This window comes from Festucalex cinctus, chromosome 16 (assembly GCF_051991245.1).
Source record: "Festucalex cinctus isolate MCC-2025b chromosome 16, RoL_Fcin_1.0, whole genome shotgun sequence".
In the NCBI taxonomy this organism is placed as follows: domain Eukaryota; kingdom Metazoa; phylum Chordata; class Actinopteri; order Syngnathiformes; family Syngnathidae; genus Festucalex; species Festucalex cinctus.
In genome coordinates, this window is record NC_135426.1 from 17,177,851 (window position 1) to 17,200,369 (window position 22,519).

General features: G+C 42.4%; 2 protein-coding genes across 7 annotated transcripts in view; one reads left to right on the forward strand and one right to left on the reverse strand.

Annotated features, from left to right (window-relative positions):
* gnptab (N-acetylglucosamine-1-phosphate transferase subunits alpha and beta) overlaps positions 1–22,519 on the reverse strand; it is a 59,917-nt gene that overhangs the window by 18,237 nt on the left and 19,161 nt on the right. For both annotated transcript variants that reach the window (XR_013278916.1, XR_013278917.1), the window contains exons 22-26: positions 19,166–19,224; positions 19,057–19,090; positions 18,805–18,846; positions 290–340; positions 20–172 (exon numbers count right to left, since the gene is read on the reverse strand). The gene's annotated coding sequence lies outside the window, so the exon portion shown is untranslated. The remainder of the gene's footprint in view (positions 1–19; positions 173–289; positions 341–18,804; positions 18,847–19,056; positions 19,091–19,165; positions 19,225–22,519) is intronic.
* On the forward strand, positions 1,893–20,601 carry mybpc1 (myosin binding protein C1). Of its 5 annotated transcripts, none has more exons than XM_077499258.1 (31): positions 1,893–2,058; positions 4,677–4,703; positions 5,987–6,058; positions 8,660–8,701; positions 9,076–9,117; positions 9,485–9,595; positions 9,786–9,934; positions 10,008–10,125; positions 10,211–10,259; positions 10,687–10,743; positions 12,172–12,338; positions 12,409–12,541; positions 13,196–13,210; positions 13,389–13,513; positions 13,600–13,705; positions 13,781–13,947; positions 14,035–14,200; positions 14,284–14,390; positions 14,477–14,613; positions 14,699–14,858; positions 14,939–15,043; positions 15,114–15,302; positions 15,771–15,905; positions 16,003–16,170; positions 16,270–16,358; positions 16,443–16,638; positions 16,714–16,853; positions 16,934–17,093; positions 17,349–17,485; positions 17,564–17,750; positions 19,925–20,601. In XM_077499258.1, the coding sequence occupies exons 1-31, from the start codon at positions 2,037–2,039 to the stop codon at positions 20,020–20,022; spliced, it is 3,576 nt and encodes a 1,191-aa protein (XP_077355384.1). In that variant the 5' UTR covers positions 1,893–2,036; the 3' UTR covers positions 20,023–20,601. The 5 variants fall into 5 exon arrangements, with proteins under 5 accessions (XP_077355384.1, XP_077355385.1, XP_077355386.1 ...); XM_077499259.1 differs by having other exon boundaries at positions 10,214–10,259; XM_077499260.1 differs by lacking the exon at positions 5,987–6,058.

The window sequence follows — 22,519 nt, forward strand, 5'->3', positions numbered from 1 at the left end:
TAAAAAAGAAGACACTGACTATTTCCTATGTCTTGCAGGTAAGAAGGTTCGTCTCTTTCACTTCCTCTTCGAGATGCTGGAGAACCCCGCCATGGCCCACTGCGTGTCCTGGGTGCCTTCGTCCTCAGGCGTCTTCCGCTTTTCCGCGCGCAACAAGGACCAACTGGCGGCGCTGTGGGGCCAGAGGAAGGGCAACAAGCGGCCCATGACGTACCAGAAGATGTCGCGTGCCCTGAGGAACTATGCTCGCTCTGGTGAGATTGTCAAGGTGAAGAAGAAGCTCACGTACCAGTTCGGCGAGCACACCCTGATGCTGCTGCACAAGCGTCACCATGGAGATCTGTAACACAAACCGGGGCTGAACACTCACTGGAGTTTATATCTTCAATTCTCAATGACAACAGTTGACCGGGCTTTTAAATATCAAGTCTAGTTTGTATGCATCATCTCCAATAAAAAGAACATTTTGTTGTTTGAACCACAAGGTGTCACTAGAGTCCATCTGATCCCAACAAACAGAACCCTCTATCTCACCCCTCCCCGCCCTCCTTCAGTGTGCGTGTGACCTCATAGCTAAACCACCCCTGTGATGTGAACTCTCAGTCCATTGCCGACAATACCAAATGGTTTTGAGCTCTTTGCAGCCCCGTGCCTACATGACACCCGTCCCCTAAGCCCAGCATTTAATGCTGGAGCCCACCTCCCCGGTTATAAATGGGCCAACGGGGGGCGGCCAGTGTCTGTTACCAAGAAAGGCCACATGCCGTAAACTTAATAACTACATATTAAGTTTGATATTTTGAAGTGGTACTGTTTGTTTATGCGGAAATGTCATCATTGCTTACTAACATTTGATGCAGTGTCTGGGTTCGACTGTGCAGAGGTTTAGTAGGGTTAAGTGACACTTGAGTGTCTTGTTTGAAAAGCTTCAATGAGTGACATAATTTGCTGTTTTTTCAAATCAGAGACACATGTCAAAGGTCAGGAAGTTTTCTAAGTATAGGTCACAGAGCCAGCGCCCAGGCATCTCCCCGTGCTTCACTGTTGTCAGAGGTTAGCATTCCCACTGGATTAAACTGATACCTGGCATGCGACGATTTTTTATCATAAATCCACTGTTTCTCCAATTGGGTTGGTCATGTGAGGGTGGGGCAACACCTTCAGTTTCTCCGTCAGCCTCCTCACAGCTAGTCTGTCCATATAAACATTTGAGCAAATAATCAGCAGCATTAATTACAATTGCCGCAAATAGGACCATGGTCTTGTGCTGCAGGGTCGGGTCAGCCTGGGTACTGTAGTTTATTTTCAGTCGGTCGCACATACGCCATCCTTTGGCTATAAATAATCTCTAAATCCGCCAGTGAAAGTAATCCCTGACAATACACTCGAAAGGACCATTTGGGGTTCATCAGAAGATAAGTGAACCAAGAGTTTTTGAAATGTTTTGGTCTGAAGGCTGAACGTGGTCATGCTTTGATCCTGTGTTGACAGTTGTAACTAGTTTAAAGAGTACCAAACTGTCAGTCGAAAAGTTTGAACTGGTTTTCCCACTCAATAGCCTGAAAAAGTGTGTCACACCTTTTGACTGGTACTGTAAATGAGAGCAATTAGCTCCACATGATCTTTGCACCGCCTTGCAGCCTTCAATCCAAAAAGCTGGCATGGCAGCAGATGGGTTGAGAACAGCGATGCTCACTGTGGGCCAGACGGAGTTTGACTTTCCACAAGAGAGGAGAGGAGGAGCATGCCATCTATCTATATAAGGCCTGAAAGCCGTGTCCCTCCTGGATCTGTCACCGTTCCTCCTCTCCTCTCCTCTCCTCCCCCCCGCCGAGACCTCCAAAACGTACCCCTGTGCTCTCCTCCTCTGCCATCACTCGCGTCCGAGTGAGCCGACGTTCTCTCGCTCTACCTGCCACCCCCCCTTGCTGGTGGACTCCCCGCGCCTCGTCCCGGCGACCTCCCGTTGAGTCCCAAAGCTTGGAAGCTGCGCCTTTTGTTGACCGCCTGACACTCTTATTGGGACGCGGCTCAAGATGCCAGAGCCCGAGAAGAAAGGTAGGGGTGCAGAAGGGATGACTACTGAGTAATACTACCCACTGGGATATGTGTTTTAGGGGCATTTTTTTTAATTATTATTTTGGTTTTAGTCTTGTATGATTGACGCATGCATGTATGGAATGCCAATGCGGAACAATCCAAATTAAACGTTGCTTCTGAGGTTGGGGCCCGTCCTGCAGAAACGGTGGCTGGACTTGGGATCAACGATACAAGTTGTTCCAGTTGTCTCCCAGATGATTAATGGCATAGTCCATATTAAACTAGACACCTCATCTAAAACCATCCCATCGTCCCGCCCTCACTTTGGAACCATGACATCTGTCATCTGCAATATCATGTCCATCTACATTCCTGTTTAATCCACGCCTGTCTGTCATTATGCGATGATATTACTTCTGCCTTCTCCATTAGCAGCTCTGACATGCCCATAAAGAGTGCATTTGAAAATTTTTGGGGAATCTTGTGTCCTACTTACTGATAGTTGATGTTTGTTTTTAAATAAATGTGCCATCCTTGAGGACCCTTTGAATTGTCAGAGGATCATCCATATGTTGTTTCCATCAAAATGATATAGTGGTATATTTTGCTGGTATATTTTGATGGTGCCAAAGTATGAGGGATGCTATGAGCTGACGGAGCAACCAAATATCAGAGCAGATTCTTGTTGAGTGACAAGTGGTCATTTAAGGACTACTAAAAAGGGATTGCAGAAATTACGCCCCACCTTTGAAACAAATTTCTTATTTCACAGAATCAGTAGGGTTTTTACTTCCTTCTTGCAGCAATTGTCACCAGCCTCATTTTCACACTTCAACTAAAACAAAACTTTGATGTTTGTAACATAAACCGACAACTGGGTGGGACTGGACTGGAATATGGAATATGCCATTACAGGATTTATCTTAATTAAGAATTTGGTACAAGGATGTATTTCCTGCGTATGTATCCACTGATCCCCTCTGGGACACCCGGCGACAAGCATTACCCATAAATAGCTGCACATCCCACAGGAGATACTGTAAATGTGTGCAGAAAAGTATTGTTCTCCAAATGGATCGGACCAGCTGTTTTAGACGTCCCCCACCCTCCCCACTTTGGATGCCGAACAGGAGATGATGGGTCGCCAGAGTACCTCTCGGGGCCAAGATTCTTGTCCCTGGAATAGTTTGGAATGAGCTCACTTTTAATCCCCATCCCTTGTTCCCTGCCATCTCCCTCCACTGACACCCAAGCCGCCTCCCTCCCATTGGCCAGGAACCAGATCTGACAACCCCACAGCTACTTTATACATCACTCAAAGGGCAGCCACCCCTTTTGACCCTATAGTCAGACGCCTTCTACTACTGTCCTCACCTCGTGCTCCTTTGTCTTGGGTTTCACTTGAGGAGAAGCCCACAGCATCTTCAACGCTTGATACAGTACTTATTGTGACACAAGTTCCAAAACTCTCTGTCTCATGTTACACAACAGCCCCTCATAAATCAAGACAGCTGACTGTCATTGAAAAAGAAAAGGAACTTCATCCAATTACACTAAAGAGGGACAGTAGGAGTAAATTACGGGATTGATGACAGTCTTGGACAGACGTTTTACTCACACACTAAAGATCTATGTTAGGAGAAGCGACAGTGGCAACAGTTGGAGCCTCGGTGAGCCCCTTTCTGTCTCAGCGCCAGCACAGGCAACAGCTGAAAATACCTGCAACCTTGTCAGCTGAACTGTGAGACCTCCGCGGTAAAACAAAACCTTTCTGCGCCCTCATTATCTTCTTGGCCATGACAGCAAGCCTCGTTCGGGGCCGCATGATGTGACCCTGCAGGATTGCGCCGTGGAGGCCAGCAACGCATTGTTTGGAAGCAAGCGTTGCGGCTAATTTTGGGTTTTGGAATGTTGATAGGGAATGATCACAAAATTCAGGGACATCGGAAGCTGAGATGGCAACGGGAGAAAGTGGCTCTCAAAAGACGATACATTATCAGCAAATGTGCTGAAGCACAGTGATAACTTAACTGGTTGAACGCAGCTGACTGTCTCCAAGCATCTGACATCATGGGCTTTCAAGGAGAAAAATAAGGCTTTTGGTCCAAGTAGTCCTGAATCCATGCCAGACAAAGGTCATGTTCACCCATCTCATGTTTGTTATCACTTTGCTGGTGTTTATCTTCTCCACTAAACCTCCACCGGAGCGCTGAGCTCCAAAAAACACGTCGCCTTCCATGGATTTGGCCATTTATGATGTGTCTTTACACAAGACAGTAAACACCTAAATAAAGGTTAGGGAACCTAATCACAATCTGAACTTAAAAAAAAAAAAAAAAAAAAAAAAAAAACAGAGGCAAGTCCAGATGTTGTAGAACTCCCTGTATGTATTGGGCATGGTTCTGTGGAACAATAATAATGCAGAGCTGTTTGGAGTTTTAGATTTTGCATCCTGATACCTTTGTGTCACAGCTTTCATTACTGTGGTTGGATTGAACAAGTGGTGTGTCACGGGGCCCTCCAACCTAATCAGTTAAGACTCTAGGGAGTCAGTTAACAAAATAGGTCAGTGTGTTGCTCATCAAACACTTACGAACTGTTTTGTAATAGATATCTCCTTTCTCTTCTCCCTTTAGATGAGACAGCAAGCGGACAGCCGGAAGGTGAGTAGCCGCTTGTCACTTCACAGCCTCAGATGTTGATCAGACAGACTCAGACTTGTCTGTGGTTGCATAAATGCTTCGGAGCATAAGGGGCACACTGATGTATTTAGCATGTTTGAGGGACAAAGAATGACGCCTCCATCCAACCAAGGTCAGGGGTGAGATGGATCCTTCCGAGCTGATTTTGGGCTAAGAGGCAAAGTCGATCCTGATTCATAGGACACAAGTAGACAATTATACAAGCAATTTATAGTCTTTGGAACTTCTGGAGAAAACCCAAGCAAGCACTTCACAGAAACATCAAAGTCAAGATCCAAGCTACAATCCTGTCCTAACCACATTCTCCACTGTGCCGCCAAGCTTGATGGAACAGGTTTTGAAGAAACAACCACATCTCTACCCATTTGGCCACTGCTCACCTGTGATCTGAGAAACACACTTAAAAGGAATATTACAAAACAAAGTCTTAGTGATACAATTGCTTACAACAGTTCTAATGCCTTAACCTTGCCTTAGTGTAGCAAGAGAGAAATGGACTCCAGCCGTTTCTGACTTTCCAAGAGATGACCAGACAGCACTTCCCAAAGATGAGCTCACAAAACCTTAAGAGAGGTTGATCCTTGGAGACAATATGGACTTGCTGCGTGTGCCCCGCAGTGACGACCATTGGAGCTGTCAGCATCTCTGACATTCCTCTCGCCCGCCAGCTGATCCCTCGCTGTTGTTTCAGCTGATGCGCTGGGCCGCCCCATGTGAGGACAAACGGATTGGGGTGGTGGGCGGCAAGCGGCTAGCCTTTTGCCGCCGCTGGGGCTTGACCTTGGAGCCGCATCTTGAAGCTCACGCTGGGAGAAATTCTCCGAAAGCCTCACTAAAAATACCCCTGGGTCTTTTGCAGAATAACTACAGCAGTGGCTTAAATGGGTGACCCAAAGATGACCTCATTATTACCAGTGCTAACGTTTGCAAGCTAGATAAGTAGAGTAGCAAGTTAACTACAGGTTAACTGGGAAATCTAACTACATTTGACCATCATTAATCCAAATCAACACATGTACATTTGACAGATGGAAATGACATTATTGGTGTTTGTCTTGTGAGAATGCTCTGTATAAAGTATAAATGTGTGTTACCTGTAAGCAAATGAGCGTAAATGTGCGTATTTTTGTGTGTCGTTGTCTATTTGGTGTACACGAGAGTGCAAGAGGCACGAAACACATGCTTTGAAAAGCTTTGTGCTCATCCAAATCCATCCACCGCTTTATTTGTCACATTATGTTCAGAAAGTGTTGCACCAGACAGTAACGGTGCCCCGCTCCTCCCTGTGATTTCCCTGGAGGTCTCTCCACCGCCAGGTGGGTAACCTTGACTATCCCCTATCCTCAATTCTTCCACCCTCCCCCCACACTCACGTCACGTGTTGGTTTGGGGTGTGCCATCACACGTATTCACTTTGCGAGGCCTACAGCTTCTCTGCGGAGGAGGTATGATTGTGGTGTTTTGTGGTTCTTACTGTCCTGCGCTCCCTTGCACTTGTCCTGTGGCTTGACGCTTTTCACAGTGAAGACGTTTTTGAGATGTTACACGGTATGCTCTGGGCGCACCAGGGTGGTAGGAGTTGAAGGTAGGAGTGGTAGGAGTGAAAGGTAGGTTTTGTAGATAGGAGTGAAATGGGAACATATACAGGTCAAAATCTCAAGACTAATGATGGACTAAAACGGGAAATAATCCTGTAAAAAATATGGATCCAATTTATATAAAAGGTGAGTCACCAAGTTTTCCAGGAATAGGAATTTGAGAATGGTTGGACAAAGTTGTGTGACATTACGGTTTCCAGGTGTCTGTTTAGCAACGTGTTATACAGGTGCATCTCAATAAATTAGAATATCATAGAAATATATTTCAGCAGTTCAGCTGAACAAGTGCAACTCATATTATATAGATTCATTGCACACACAAAAATTAATCAAATTTACCATTAAGAAATGTGAACGTTGCATAAAAATCAATTATGTTTAAAATAAAAAAAATTGGTAGGAACTGAAATTGGCAAGGTACTTTCCTATGTGTTCAATTAATCTGTATGATACGAGTTTCACTTTTTGAAATGAACCACTAAACAAAATGAACTTTTTCGGGCCCGGGCAGCTTCTGTAGGAATTATTTTTCTCCACTAACAATAACATTTTTGAGACCCTAAACATGAACTTGAACGTTACACACACCTCGGGCCTTGGGAAAAAATATTGATATTTTAAAGTTGTCATACACGGGTGCAAAAAAATTGGGTCTGTAGCACCCCTTACATGGGTTTAACGGAGCCTTGCCCCGGCATGTCTGACTTACGGCTATGAAAATTGAATTGCATGTCTAGCACACACAGATGTACAAAAAAGGCTTTGATACTAGTTATACCCTAAAATGTACAAGAAGAGGGCAATTAATATTTGACTGTACAACTTGGGCTGTACCCTCTCAACACCTGATTAAAAAAACAGGGGGGAAAAAAATCTAATATTTTCGACATACTATATGACTGGGGCAGGGCATCAAAGTTGGCATTTCAAAATTCCTTTCTGACGAAGCATTCACGATTTTATGTTTCATCTAGATCCACGAAAAATGGAAGGAATACATAACAGGCCATGGCGTACAAAAGAAGTCTTTGCTAAACTTAAGAGGAAGTCCACCAATTTGAGTCATGTTTTTGGACATTTAATAGAGATCATATTTGAGCAAATTCCTTCTAGAGAATTTAAACGATCGTCTTAAAATTTTGCATTTAATCGAAAGATGTTGAAGATGAAAAGTTTCTTAAAGCTTTTTATTTGGTAGTACACTGTTTACAAGGAAAAATGATACTCTTTTTTTTTTTTTTTTTTTTTTTTTTTTTCTTATTGTGTAAACATTAACAAAAATTCAATAAACTTTGCACATATAAGGCCTGGCAAAAATATTTATATTTTGCAGGGTGTTTTTGTCAGTACCTCAACATGCCAGTATCTCAACGTGCAAGCACACCAAGTGTGACCCGGATTGGGAGGGCACTTTATAGGTGCTTGCAGCTCTAGTCCAGATTGTAATTTATTGAGATGCACGATATAAATACAACTATTGAGGTAGAGAGAAGTTTGTTTGTTTTTTTCGTGGCTATTGTTGCACGCGTTTGGCACTTGCTGATTTGAAGGCACACCACCAGGTTGTCGCTTGAGACGCTTGCAAGAATGAGCGCAATAAAAGATCCACTCGTGATCTCACGCCATCACGCATTATTGGCATTTTCGGGCTTTGCGCTCAAAGGGTGCATGTCCATTCAATGTCACCCATCTTGCTTGCCATTGAAGGATTTGCGTCGTGTTGCTAGGTGGGTCTATTTGTCAACGAACACTTGTATTGCAGATGACGACAGCGTCGCGGCTACTAGTCTGCCCCCATCAACCCCTGCAGGTTGGTACCCAAACCATGCACATTATTTAAGAGGATGGCTGATCTTTCCACGACGAAAAGAAGATGAGCCAAAATACAGTTCCCAAGAAGTCAGGGTTAGGATGTTACTTTGATATATATAAGGTCCACGGTTAGCATGACTTTCATCTGGGATGTACAAATAGTCTTTTTAACAATGAGATGTATGTCAGTACTCTTACTGCTCTGACATACATGCAGTAAGTATGTGTGTGACTCCATAGCATCAACAAATAAAGACAATGATGCGAAACTGGTATTCCACATGTATGATATGTTAGCATACTGTGGATGCTTATCAGTTGCCATTGAGTCAGGTCATGCAATTTATTTACACTTTCTTTTTATTAAAGTGTAGAATGAATAAGAATAAATGTAAAAGCATCTAACAGCAACTTTTCAATGGTGGGCATCGGGAGTGAATGGAAACCACCTTCTACATATGAGCCTACCCTGATCATTTTCCGTGATGACTGTGCTTTTTTTCACAGAGGAAGCCAATTCACTCAAGAAACTCTCAATTGAGCTGCCTAGTAAGATTTTACAGCGTTTCTGACCAACGTGGTCACCTTCCCTAAATCACCTAATCCCCCAAAAATGAGCGTAGGAAATCTGCTGGGAGACATGTTTTTTGGTGTGTTTGGACAACGTTTGGTAGTACAACAGAGAGAAGTGGGGATGTCTCCTTGTTAACAAATTAACAGCCACCTTTTAACTCAAGATTACACTTTCAATTTTGCCCTTTTGATTACCTCCTTTCAAACAGCAGATGCGATTCATTGTCAATACCCCCCCAACAAAAAAACTAATCGCTTGGCATTTTTTGTGTTGGCGTGTGCTTGCTGCAGCGGACTTTACAGTACTATTCCCGCCAATGTGCTGTAAATCTCTCTTTGTCTTTATTTAGATGATAGCGTCCCTGTTACCTCCATGGGCAGAAAAGACTCAGGTAATTGAGTGGTAGACACAGTCACTAGAGAATGTTGATATTGTTACACACACTAGGGAATCGAGAATAGTGTTTCTTTTATTACGACCCTCCGTCATCCTTGTTGGACATCATATGAAGTAAGTTTTTTTGCTCCCTCATGTCTACCATGCTTTCAATGTCGCTTAAACTGCTGCTGCTGGTGAAAGTGAGAGAACATGTCCAAGTGTGCGTCGTCCTGTCTGTCTGTTTGTCTGTGTGGTAGGACTAAACAGTACAAAAGGTGGGTGGTTGCAATGTGGTTCGGACCAACGGTGGCCAAAGTGATTGAGCTATTTGTACTTTTTAAAATTGACAACTGTATGCATTTGTCCTCAATGTGAACCAGTGTGGTCTTTGGGTGAATCCCAGCCCCCGGAGGAACTGGAAAAGCCCATCGAAACGCCACCTCTGTCCACCTTGCTAACAGAGCAACCTGTCAGCGGCACGGTGACAGTCGGTAAGTATGTGAAGAAAATACACTGCTACTACTCAAGGTTCATGTGAGCGCATTGACTAGCTGAAGAAAATGTCCTCTTGGGTGTTGAAAAGGAACTAAATTTTTATGTTTGGGAATGTAAACTGCCTATCTGAAAAAAACAAGTGTCCACAGTAATGTCCACGTTTGTCATTTTGGCTGTCCGACTAAGGTGGGGACATCACCTTTGTCGCCAAAGTGGAAGCGAAAGACCTTCTCCGCAAACCCACCGTCAAATGGTTTAAGGGAAAATGGATGGACTTGGCCAGCAAGACAGGGAAGCACCTGCAGCTCAAAGAGATCTTTGATCGCAACACCAAGGTAAGAATTAGCCTCTTGTCCGTCAGATAAAACAAGTAGATCAGTGACACTGTATATGCGTCTCCTCCGATAGGTCTACACATTTGAGATGCACATCATCAAGGCCAAGGAGAATTATGCGGGCAATTACAGGTGCGAGGTCAGCTACAAGGACAAGTTTGACAGCTGTTCCTTTGACCTGGAGGTGAAAGGTCGGTTAAAGCACCATGCAGGTGCTCTTGTCAAGACACACAAACAATGAATGAGTTACTGTGAACGCCTACCGCTGTCTTCCAGAAGCTGGGGGAACACAAAGTGTTGATATCCGATCCGCTTTCAAAAGGAGGTAATGCAAGAAGACACGTTGATATTGTGGAGTGTGTATTCAGTATGCAACACAAAGGTAAAATTTTGTAAATGCATACAGTATGACATGATATGATTCATTACAATCAACCCACCAACTCAACCGCCTTTACACAATTAAAAGGCCAACTGATATATTAAATCCCCCTCAAACAATGTGTATGGAAGGCAATACAAAGCATCCTCATGTCATTGCGCCGTCATCCTGTGGCAATGTCACCTGGGACGCAAGACTTACACAAACCACCTTGTTTCAAAACCAAAGACTGTGTCTTGTGTAAGCACCAATCAATTGTTAGCTTGTAGCTAATACACTGATTGAGCGTTGGCTTTGTGTTGCTCTTTTAGCATTGTTTTCTTGAGAATGTTTCATTAAATCTTCATTAATCTCTCCCTGTTAACAACAGCACTGAAGGCCAAGAAGATGCAGGGGAGCTTGACTTTAGTGCTCTCCTTAAACATAGGTGAGAATCATATGCCAAACCGCTGAGTGATTGTTGCCCTTTCTTCCAGTGTTGTTTTCATGTGCTTCTTTTGGCTTTCTTTGAAAAATGATTCATATGATGCCACCCTTTGAATGGCGAGCCTATGTCTAGCACGCTTCTCTTGGTTGCTCAAAATAAACGCAATGATGCCTATTTAAGCTAAAGCTAAACAGACACGACCAGATAAATTATCCATTTATTTTGGGCTTGTCTCTTCTTCTCCCCTACATATTCAGACATCAAAGGTTAGTAGAGCGAAAACCATAGGTATTAAAAGCATTAGCCCTTACTGCAGGTAAGTACCGTAATCTTGTAGAGTCCCCAGCATGACGGGGGATTCCCCGAATGGGTCGAGCAAAGAGTGTTGGCGTACAGTAGCTTGGTAACACTTCATTTGAAAGCAACATTCTGAACGGCTCCTGCTTGCAGTCGGTAATGATGGAAATGGTCTTGGAGCACCGTTTCCCATTGTTAAGGATGCGATATTGAGCCACGGAGAAATGATGCGGTAAAATAGTGTTATCGCTACATTGTCATTCTATTTCAAGTGGGAAATATAAGGCAAATACAGCCATGTTTATTTCGGCTTTCCACATAATTGCCTGAAAATAAACAGAAGGAGTAAAGAATGGAATAACATTTTCTGATGCTTTTAGTTTTATCTTGCTAACTTTGACATTTGAAAAAATGTCCATGAAAGATGGAATTGATTGAATGTTCTCCTAACACACGCCGCTCACGTGGAAGTCAATGAGTTTACTAACCAGGATGTCACAAATCTAATCCAACACCCACCTCCAAGATTCTAACACTATGCGAGCTTCCCTGACTGGATCAATGGAATGAGCGTAAAACAAAGGAATGGGCCAGATAGTAGAAAAAAACAGTTAAACAATGTTTGTTGCAGGTAAGAATAACGTTTTTAGGTTTGGAAAAAGGGAACCTGGGAATAAAAGCACAGACAAGAGAACAACAAGAATGAGCTGAAGTAAAGCACAGACAAGGCTGGTAAGGCCACATGAGCTGATTGACAGAAATATTACATACTTCAATTCGGTCCGATTGGCCATTTTTTAAAATTCAACAAGTAATCAAGGGTCCCAATACATGTTTCTACCATGTTACCTATTGGTAGCCATAAAAACTTGTCATGATAAGCAAAACGGAACAAGCTTGTCATCCACACTGTATGTCCTCTAACTTTTTAGACAGACCAAAATATACTCTCTAAGATCAAGGTAAACTCAGGAAGACTTTGCATGAAGCCCATCCCTTTGTGTGACATGTCCTGAGGAAATAAAGATGACTGTACTGTACAGAACCTCACGCTACAGTTAAAATTCCTCAAAACATGTTACAAACAACCCCCTAAGACTCTGGTCCTCACACAATATCAAACACCCCCAGGGAGCACAAACAGCAGGATGACACTCCCGAGGTGGATGTGTGGGAGATCCTGAAGAACGCCCGTCCGGATCAATACGAAAAGATCGCCTTCATGTATGGTATCACAGATCTGAGAGGCCTGTTGCGCAGAATGAAGAAGATTCCCAAAGAGGAGAAAAAGAGTGAAGGTAAAGAAGACCCATTCGGCCATTGGAATTACAGTGAGAACAATGCTGACATAAATGTGCCATTTTGCAGCCTTTGCAAAGAAGTTGGACCCTGCGTATCAGGTGGATAAAGGAGGAAAAATCCGCCTCGTCGTCGATCTGACTGATCCTACGGTCGACCTGAAGTGGTACAAAAATGGACATGAGATCCGTCCAAGTCCCAAGTATGTGCCGATCTCGCCTGTTGTGTATCCTAAATGTTGCCAACCATAAACACAAATGAAGCGCATTTCATATGATGCCATTCATTTGCGGAAATGTCTTTCTATATTAGTTGTTTAGTTGTCTCACTGATGTCTTCTCGACTTCAATGTGGCTCTTATTACATGACTGCAGAGCTACATTTGAGTGATAATCTTAAATGTAGTGGTATTTAATCGCTTTTTTGTATGCCTCTATACAGGAAAGGGTGGTACTTCCCATACAGGTCTTTAACTGAGCGTGGCTTTGGCAAGAGGGTAGATGTGGAGGTTTTGAAAAGTGTGTTTTGAGTTTTAATGGAATACATTTCAAGGAAGTGAAGATGTATCCCTTCAGATCGTCACCCAGAAAAGATATGATGCTAGACTTGCAAAGTAACCTAATTTGAAGTCAAAGCCATGCCAAGCTAAAGCCATTTGGGAGGCTATTGCTGTGTTCTGGTTTTATTGCCAGGACTTCCTGTCATTCCTGTGGTTGACTACCACCCACAGGCATGATGTCTCTTTGTCTGTGTCTGTCTGTCTGTCTGTCATGTCATGATGCTCCTTCCTGTCTGCCATAATCACTTCCTGCACACTCCGTGTGCTCTGGTCCTGTTCTGGCTCTGGCACCTTAAGTCAAAGTCAAAGGAAGTAAGTCAATTTGTCTGTCCAGCTACCTGCTTCATGTTCAGTGTTGCAGAGTTAGCTCTTGTCCAATCTGATGTGCACAATGCATGCTGAAAAATTGATTAGACACTTCCCTATTTTACAAAGAGTAAGAGTTGAGAAGGCAAGTTGTTAGCCAAGCTAACTAATGGATCACATTTAGGTACATATTTGAGCACAAGGGCACACAAAGGATCCTGGTCATCAACAACTGTGCTCTGAACGATGATGCAGCATATTCTGTGGCAGCAGGAGATGAAAAGTGCTCCACAGAACTGTTTGTCAAAGGTATGGCAAGCAAAAAATCTGATCTAGACCCTTGGTAAAGATTAATCAGTTTTCTCTTCAGCGCTATCGCAATTTCTCGACCGCAGAATTACCAGTCAAGATGGTGAAAGGTCTTGAGCCCGTGACGACCACAGTGAATGAGAGGATTGAGCTAGAATGTGAGGTGACAGAGGAAGGCGCCCAGGTCAAATGGTAAGATGATAGTGTAAAACCATGATAAGAACTACATATAAACGTCCTTATCCGGAACGCTCCTTTGTCCTTCAGGATGAAGAATGGTGTTGAGATTCCAACAGGAGTTCGATCCAGGTATCGAGTCAAGTGCGAGGGAACCAAACATTACCTGGTGATCGACGACGCATCCCTGGAAGATACCGGGACTTACTCCATCATGGCTACTGGTGGCACATCAGAGGCTCACGTACAGGTTGATTGTATGTATACACTGATGTTTAATTCACTTGCTGCTATCGCAGAATGGCCTTGTTCAGCTGTGAGATGAACTTAACTCTGGTCAATAGTGAAACCATTGAAGATCCATCAAGACCTGCAGGATACAAAAGTGAAGCTGGGCAAGCCCCTCAAGCTGCAATGTGAGATCTCTCCAGGAAACGTCCCAGGCCGATGGTACAGGAACGGACAGTTGATTCAGGAAAATGATCGCATCAGCATCGTACACAAAAATAGGTATGACCCCATTGTTAGAGCCAAAAAAAAATATGTATGCACGTAATTGTTTAATGTTGAATACTTTAAGGTGTTTTTTGCAGGGTTCACGAACTTTCAATTGAAACAAGCACCCTTCACGATGCTGGAGATTACACTTTTGTACCTGAGGGGTACTCACAAAGTCTATCTGCCAAGGTTAATGTCATAGGTACGTTCTAATAAGGCTAACTGACTTGAGATAATACAAACACACACACACACAATACTAAAGCATTTCATATACAATTTTTTCAGACCCTCCAAAGGTGCACCTGGAGGGTTTGAACTTCATAGACAACACTGTGACAGTTGTCGCTGGAAACAAAATGCGCTTGGAGATCCCCATCAGTGGAGAACCAGCCCCGAAGGTGGTGTGGATGAAAGGTGAAAGGGTCAGTATCTAACTTTTGTCTGCAGCCTGGTTAGATGGTACTTTACGAGGTCTGAAATCATTGGCCACCCAAATATCTGTCTCAGGTTATTCTTGAGGCAGGCAATCGTGTCCGAGCTGAAACATATGTTGACCAGACGAGCCTGACGATTGACATCACGGAACGCGAAGACACAGGCAACTATAAGTTAGTTCTCCAAAATGAGGCTGGTGAGGCCTCGGCTAGCATCAAACTGAAGGTTGTAGGTAAGAGATGACACACAAAAAAGAGAATTGCATGCCTTTACAGAATATCTAAAACTCCAAACCACTTTCTCTTTCTGCAGACATCCCTGACTCTCCTGAAGCTCCTTTGGTACCTGTGGTCGGTGGTGATTGGTGCACTATGACATGGGAGGCACCCAAATATGATGGGGGTTCACCAATTTTGGGTAAATGTCAAAATACCTACCTCACAAATTTACTCTGCAACAAAAAAGTAAGTATGTTGGTCCTCCAAAGGCTACTACATTGAGAGAAAAAAGAAGCAGAGCTCAAGATGGATGAGAATTAACTTTGATCTGATCAAAGAGACAACATACGAGCCCAAGAAGATGATTGAAGGTGTGCCATATGAAGTGAGGATATTTGCAGTCAATGCCATTGGGGTGTCCAAGCCCAGTGAGCCATCCAAAGCCTTTACCCCCCTTGGTGAGTCATACAAAATGATCCCTTTAAACCTCCCGAGGACAATGGTTCAGTTTTCCATTGGCACTGTCCATGGCATGCGCCACAATGTGTGTAAACTGGCTGTTGTCATTTTTTTGCGCAGAGTTCAGAATGAATATATAGTGATGTGCCCTTGGAAATCCAGGCAAACAGCTGTTGCCTCCCGTTTCACCACCATCCAAAGCATTTAACTAAGACTTCCATTGGCCACGCAGGAGATTTAGAAGATATTAAAAATGTCTTTATAATGACTGCCAAACCATCTGCGGATTATAGGTTTAGGAGATTAGGTCCATGGGAGAGTTCAGTAGGAGTTAAATGATTCCGAATAAAGAATGGATAGAGACCAGAGGATAGCAGACAGTGAGGCGCCTTGCTCATGTGTTGATCTTGTTTGTGTACGTTGTCACAAAAATAAAAGTCTGATGAAGGATATTTGCATCCTCTAAGCTGTGACCAGTGAGCCAACCATGCTGGTGGTGGATGATGTGACTGACACAACAGTGACCGTCAAGTGGCGCCCTCCAGAAACCATTGGAGCTGCTGGCCTTGACGGGTATTTAGTGGAATACTGCCTTGAAGGATGTAAGGAAGCGCACTCACCCACAATAACTCACTGGATATACTTGATCAAATATGAGGAAGAAAAGTTTGAAAAGGTGAAATGTTTCTTTACCGACAGCTGAAGAATGGGTACCAGCCAACACTGAACTGATTGACAAGACCAGATATACGATCACAGGCCTGAAACCTGATACTAAAGTCTTCATTCGAGTCAAGGCTGTCAATGCTGCCGGAGCCAGCGCCCCACGGAATACTCAACATGCAATTCTTGTAAAGGAAGTTATCGGTAAGAAAAAAAATGCAGAATAAAAACAAAAAGAAAAATTAGAGTTGCCTCTCAAAGATATTTGATGGCTTGAATTTTGTGATATACATCCTTCTTAAGAACCTCCCAAGATCCGTGTCCCCCGACACCTGAAGCAGACTTACACTCGAAAAGTCGGGGAAACAGTCAACCTTGTAGTGCCATTCATGGTAAGGCACTGTCAAAGTCCAGTCAATTTTTTCAGCATCAGTGAACAGGTTTCTCCTCATACCCCTGTGACAATGTCCATACAGGGAAAACCTAGACCGAAAGTCACTTGGCTGAAAGATGGTCAACCCATAGATCCTGCCCATGTTAGCATCCGGAACACGGACTGTGACAGCATCATCTTTATCCGTAAAGCCGAACGCAGTCACTCTGGAAAGTATCAAATGAAGGTACAGGTAGAAGGCCATGTGGACTCAGCTGAGATGGACATACAGATTATAGGTAAGGGAACGAAGCCTGTAAAGAACATTTTCATGGCTAAACCCTGGACTCATTTTTCAATTTCCATGCTGTTAGACCTACCTGGCCCTCCCCAGATTGTGACAATCGAAGACGTCTGGGGAGAAAATGTATCTTTGTCCTGGACCGCCCCCAGAGATAATGGCAATGCTGCAATTACCGGCTACACCATTCAAAAGGCAGACAAGAAGACAATGGTAAACAATGAATTTGAAGAAATCAGCAACGTCTAATTGCTTGTTTGTCACGTTTACACATTTTGATGTGCTGAACGTAGGAATGGTACACATGCCTTGAGCACTATCATCGCACCTCCATCGCCATCACCGAACTAGTGGTCGGTAACGAGTACTACTTCAGGGTCTATTCTGAGAACATGTGTGGACTTAGCGAGTCGGCCACCCAAACCAGGAAAAGCGCTCTCATCGTCAAAGAAGGTACGAGTTACATACTGTTTCTGATAAAATAATGGTTTGTGGAGAGTTTTATTTTTAGACTAGTCAGATCGCCCTGAGAGAAAAAATGATTTTTGTAGAAACAATTTGTACACAGGTGGCTGCCTCTCACATGGTGATTTAACACCAATAGCCAACACTAAAAGAAACATAGTTCTTCCATCATCAAACACAATTGCTCACCTGATTTTGCTCAGTATCATGCCCGACCTGACTCCTTTACCCTTCCACCCACAGACATGAAGATGAAAATCTTTGATTTCAATGACCACAACTTCAACGAGGCCCCCAAGTTCACGCAGCCACTCATCAACACATTTGGCATTGCTGGCTACAACACCACTCTCAACTGCAGCGTGCGCGCCCACCCCAAGGTAGGAATGGGGCAAGTTGGAACTCAACGAAAAATAACTCCAGTAACCCTAACCTTGTGTTTGTGTTGTATGCCGCAGGCCAAAGTGACCTGGATGAAGAACAAGATCATCATTGGCGATGACCCACGCTACCGCCAGTTCAGCAACCAGGGCGTGTGCACGTTGGAGATTAGGAAACCCAGCCCTTACGATGGCGGCATGTACACCTGCAGGGCCATCAACGACTTGGGGGAAGCCCAGGTGGAGTGTAAGCTGGAGGTCAAAGGTACGTGTGGACACAGAGCAGACTCCTGTGGTTGCCTAGCACCACTTGTGCATTTGGTTACCCAAATCTTGAACTACTCTCTTTAATTTGAATTAAAAATAATCATTTGTAAAACTACCCAACGAACTAAAAAGAGCTATGGGAGGCCAATTCAAAGAAGGTACCAGTGTTTCAAACGAGTGTCGTGGAATATCCTATGGTCTGGTGTGTAAGGAGTCGCACATGTAAGTATCTGCTGTTGTTTCGTCACAGAAGTGGTTCCAGAAGTGGTGATTAAATAACCATTTGTAAGTGTTAGTTGGTGCACATTTCCCATATATTCATGAAGACAATCCATCCAGTTATCTTTAAAGCCCTGTCATAGACTTTTTTTTTTTTTTTCCTTTTAACATGTTTTGCCTACATGTCCATTTTAAAGAAACTAATGTTATTATGGTAAGGGTGCGCTAAGGACACCAGCAGGTAGTGTACATAATTAAATGTCATTTCATGTCAAAATTCACCTTTAAAAGTTCCATCCTCACTTTGTTGACTTTACAGCGTTTTTATCACAAATGGGGCCACTTTCACTTGTTAACTCCTCATATAAAAAGAGTTCAGTAATCACTCAGCGGTACACCCCCTGGTGCACACATATAACCCCATGTAAACATTTTGGTTAACCCCTATTCTCTTCTCTCTCCCCCCAGTCCAAACTCAAGAATTATGAGTGTTTTTTCTCACATAAGGTAAGCTTTCATATGGATCTGGCATATGAAGCTTATGTCATTCATTATGCATCCCGCCGTCAGCCTGCTTCCTAACTTTGAGTTGCTGGTTGGAACTGTGGCCGCTATTCCCCTTGCAGGAAGTACCCCCTCTTGGAAAGAACGTCTGCCATTTTAACGTAACGGGATTTGCATGAAGCCTCATAGCTGGACTCCTTTCCAAGTAAATTTTGTATTTCTCACTGGTTGCCAAACTTGCCATATTGTGACTCTTGAGTGTTGTGTGCAGACGACACGAGGTGAGTAAATGGCTTGCTAAAACTGTACGGAAACAACAGTTGACATACCTTTTTATTTTCTCTTTGCCATCAATGGAATTTTTACAACACCTGGGGAAAAAAAAAAAAAAGTTACTCTTTGGTTCATAATTTTTCTGGGTCTTTTTTTGTGCTGGATGATTTTGTTTCTGGCAGTGCGGCTGTATGTGCAAAGCCTCAGCTTGTGTCCCAGTTCAGTTCTACTTTGTTTGGAATGGTTTAAACTGATCTAAAACAACCCATTTAAACTGACAAAAATAAAGCAATAATTTAAAAGCTTACTTTTGATGGAATCACACTGAAGATGTGCTGCATGCTGCAGAAGTGTAAAGAAAACCAGTTATTAAAATCTGTTGATAATAAAACAAGAAAACACGTTCATAACACTTACGTAGCATCGAGTGAGTATATCATCTTATGTCATCTTCTCTTCTGTCAGCCTTCTCTCTTCTGTCAATCATAAGAATAAGTTAAACTACTTTAAACACTTAGTAAAATAAAGTAAAAATACTCACCCTTTGACCCAAATTAGTTTTTTTTGAAGATACGAGCCTTCATCAATTTGAGGTAAGGGTGTCGTATAGTGACAGTGAATTTAACTCCACGCATTTTAGCATGTAAACAATTCTTTAAAAATGAATCTTCAAGCAGTTTATTGCCACCCCAAGTTGAAGTCTTCAGTCAAACTAAGCATAAAACAAAGAGAATACATGAATTTATAACCACATAGCCTCTACTAGCTTAATGCTAACACATAATGGGGAAACGGCATAGGCGGGCTAATGAAACTAGCAGCAAAATTTCTCGTAACGCTTTAACCAGTGGATACGGTATTTCAACAAAAACAAAAAGTGAGTAACAAATGTAGACAGATTATATCAAAATACTGGCATATATTCTTTATCCTCACTGAGAACAAATAATATTACTGCGGCTTACTGTGAAGCTATGACTTAGGGGCACTTTATAACCATTTAAGGTGTCAGCTGGTTTGGAGTTTTTGGGAGAGACTTTTGGGGGCTCACAATACACAAACACAAAGAAGAACTGAAATGGGACAAACTACACCACCTTTATGCTAAACCCCTTTCGGGTGTCCGTCCCGACCTGATCACGAGTGTGCCCTCTTGTTCCCCACCCCCCACCGTAGGAGGGTTCACCTTCTACGAACTCATGCAGCGCGGCGTGCCCCTCCACCTGATTGACAAGTACATGACGGAGTCGAAGGTTGTCGAACAAGACAAGTAGAGACTTTTTGAGCTTTAGTTGCAAAATGTGCTGCCACGAGTGATGCCCCTCTTCTCTCACCTACACCCAACCACTACGGGAGGCCAGCAGCCTGGAGGCAGACGCGGGGATGGAAGGGTGAACGGGGGAAGAGGAGGACGCACTGGTCTTTGTGTGGCATGCTGTGTCACCCTCTGTTTTATATTTGTACGTCTTAGTCAGCTCAGATGCATGTCAGGAGTTCTTTTTGTTTAGCTTAAGTGTGAAAACGACATTAAGAATAACAAACTTCATGTTCTTTTTTTTTTTTTTTTTTTTTGCTGGGGGTGGAGGTACTCGGTAAGGGGTCATGTATAAACAAATGTTTGTTTTGTCTTTGTATGGCGTCTCTGAAGAAAACTGCTGGATAAATGAATGTGTTGATGACTCATCTTAAGGAGAGGGCAAAGTGGATAAAAAATGTGGTTTATTCTGCATGAAATCTTGTCATTTTTTTGGATTCATATTGGTGACTTGGGCTAGAACCAAAGCTCTGTCAAAATGTGCATGCCTTTGTAATTATGGGCTATGGATTACAATAAATGGCAATTTTAACTATGACACTCTTCATGGATATCTGAAGAGCTATTTTACTATTTAAATCTTTTTTTTATTAAACGTGTCTACCACTCTGTTTAAATGTGATTATCATATAAATGTAGACTATATAACAAAAATATAATAATCTAAAAAGAATTGTTGTCTTTTTACACCAGATATTACTCCTAACACTATATTTTCTAGGGGTGTGAATTGCCTAGTACCTGACGATTCGATTTGTATCACGATTCACAGGTCACGATTCGATTCGATACCGATTAATCCCGATACGAATTTATAAGTCGATTGTTGCGATTTTTTTTCATTCAAATTTAGAAAATACTCATCAGTAAGCTTGTAGAGTGTAAGATTTATATGAAAATGTATTATTTATTTATCTGAAATTTCAGTCTTATAGAGGTTGTAATCTGTTTCATGTTTGAACAGCATTAAAATAAAATATTAAGGCTTAATGTTCCGTTCATATAACATTCTTCCATGCTCAAGGTGTGAATCCTAACCCGAAGTCAGACGTTTTGTTGAATATTTTTCCATTAAAAATGGAAGTTTAAAAATCGATTCACACACACAAAAAAAAAAAAAAAAAAAAAAAAAAAAAAAAAAAGAGGCGAAGATAAGACGTTGAATCGGTAAGACTACCGAATGAACAATTCTGAGCTCTTTAAAAAAATAAAAAAAATCGATTCAGCCGCCTATTGAATCGATTCGAGAATTGCGCGATGTAGTATCGCGATATATTGCCGAATCGATTTTTTTTTAACACCCCTAATATTTTCTATTGTGGAGTTACGGCAAATGATGAGACAAAGAGATAAATGCAAGACATTTTTCCTTACGCTCCACTCAAAACTAACCGGGTCACATCACAAACAACAAGCTACTACACTTCAACCATTCTTTTCTATCATCCCTTTAACCAAGAAACATCACACTCCTACTCCTCCTAAAGGTACAGATCCCTGGTGAATGTCCATAGATCTCAAACTCCAGTCCTGGAGGGCCTCAGTGTGCCTCAATAGTGTTGCTTTGAATCAGGTGTGTTGGAGGTAGAGATGGTAAAAGTACTGACATTTTCTACTTAAGTAAAAGTACAATTATTTGTGTATTTAAAAAAAAAAAAAAACAAAAAAAACCTGAGATGGGAATTCCAAGTCCACAAAGTAAAAATCCTGCCACAGCCGGCAGGTAAACAAACGAGAAGCACCTGTGATTAAAGTCAAACTCTGGCAGAGTTTTTACTTTCTTGACCTGGTTTCCCCTTCTCTGAAATCAGGTAAAAGTAAAAGTACTCACTCAAATAATTACTCAAGTGGAAGTTCAAAAAAATAAATAAATAAAAAGTACAGGCTCTGAAATACACATTACGAGTAGAAGTAAAAAGTATTTTTACCGGACGTTTCCTCCTAGGAAACGATTGCAGGGTTGCAGCCCTCACGGACCGAAGTTTGAGAAACATTATGCAGTTCGAACTGCACTAAAACATTACAAAAGTATAGTTCAATAATTTTAGAAAATGTAGAAAAAAAAATTGAAATGTTGCATCAAAATAGAAGTTTAAAAACCGTTCTTTAAAGTTTAAATGCAAATGTGTTGTACTGTGGGAGTGATCGTCTAGTGTGCCACAAAATTGAGCTTTCAACACTTATCTGAAATAAAACGGGAATTGTTCATACAACTGCACATATAACGCTAGCTAACAATTTTAGATTAGAACTAGTTTGTAGTTATGAGATTTCATTACCTGTTGACAAATTAACAACACAACACCGCAAACCTTATGGATAAATATTAATATTCTGTAATACTGGTGATATTTTTAAAAGGTGAACCATTTAAATAAGGTTTGTTTGTTTGTTTGTTTGTTTTTAAAGCAAATTAGCAGTATCGTTCGGCTGATGCGGAAGTGCTTCCTTTTTTC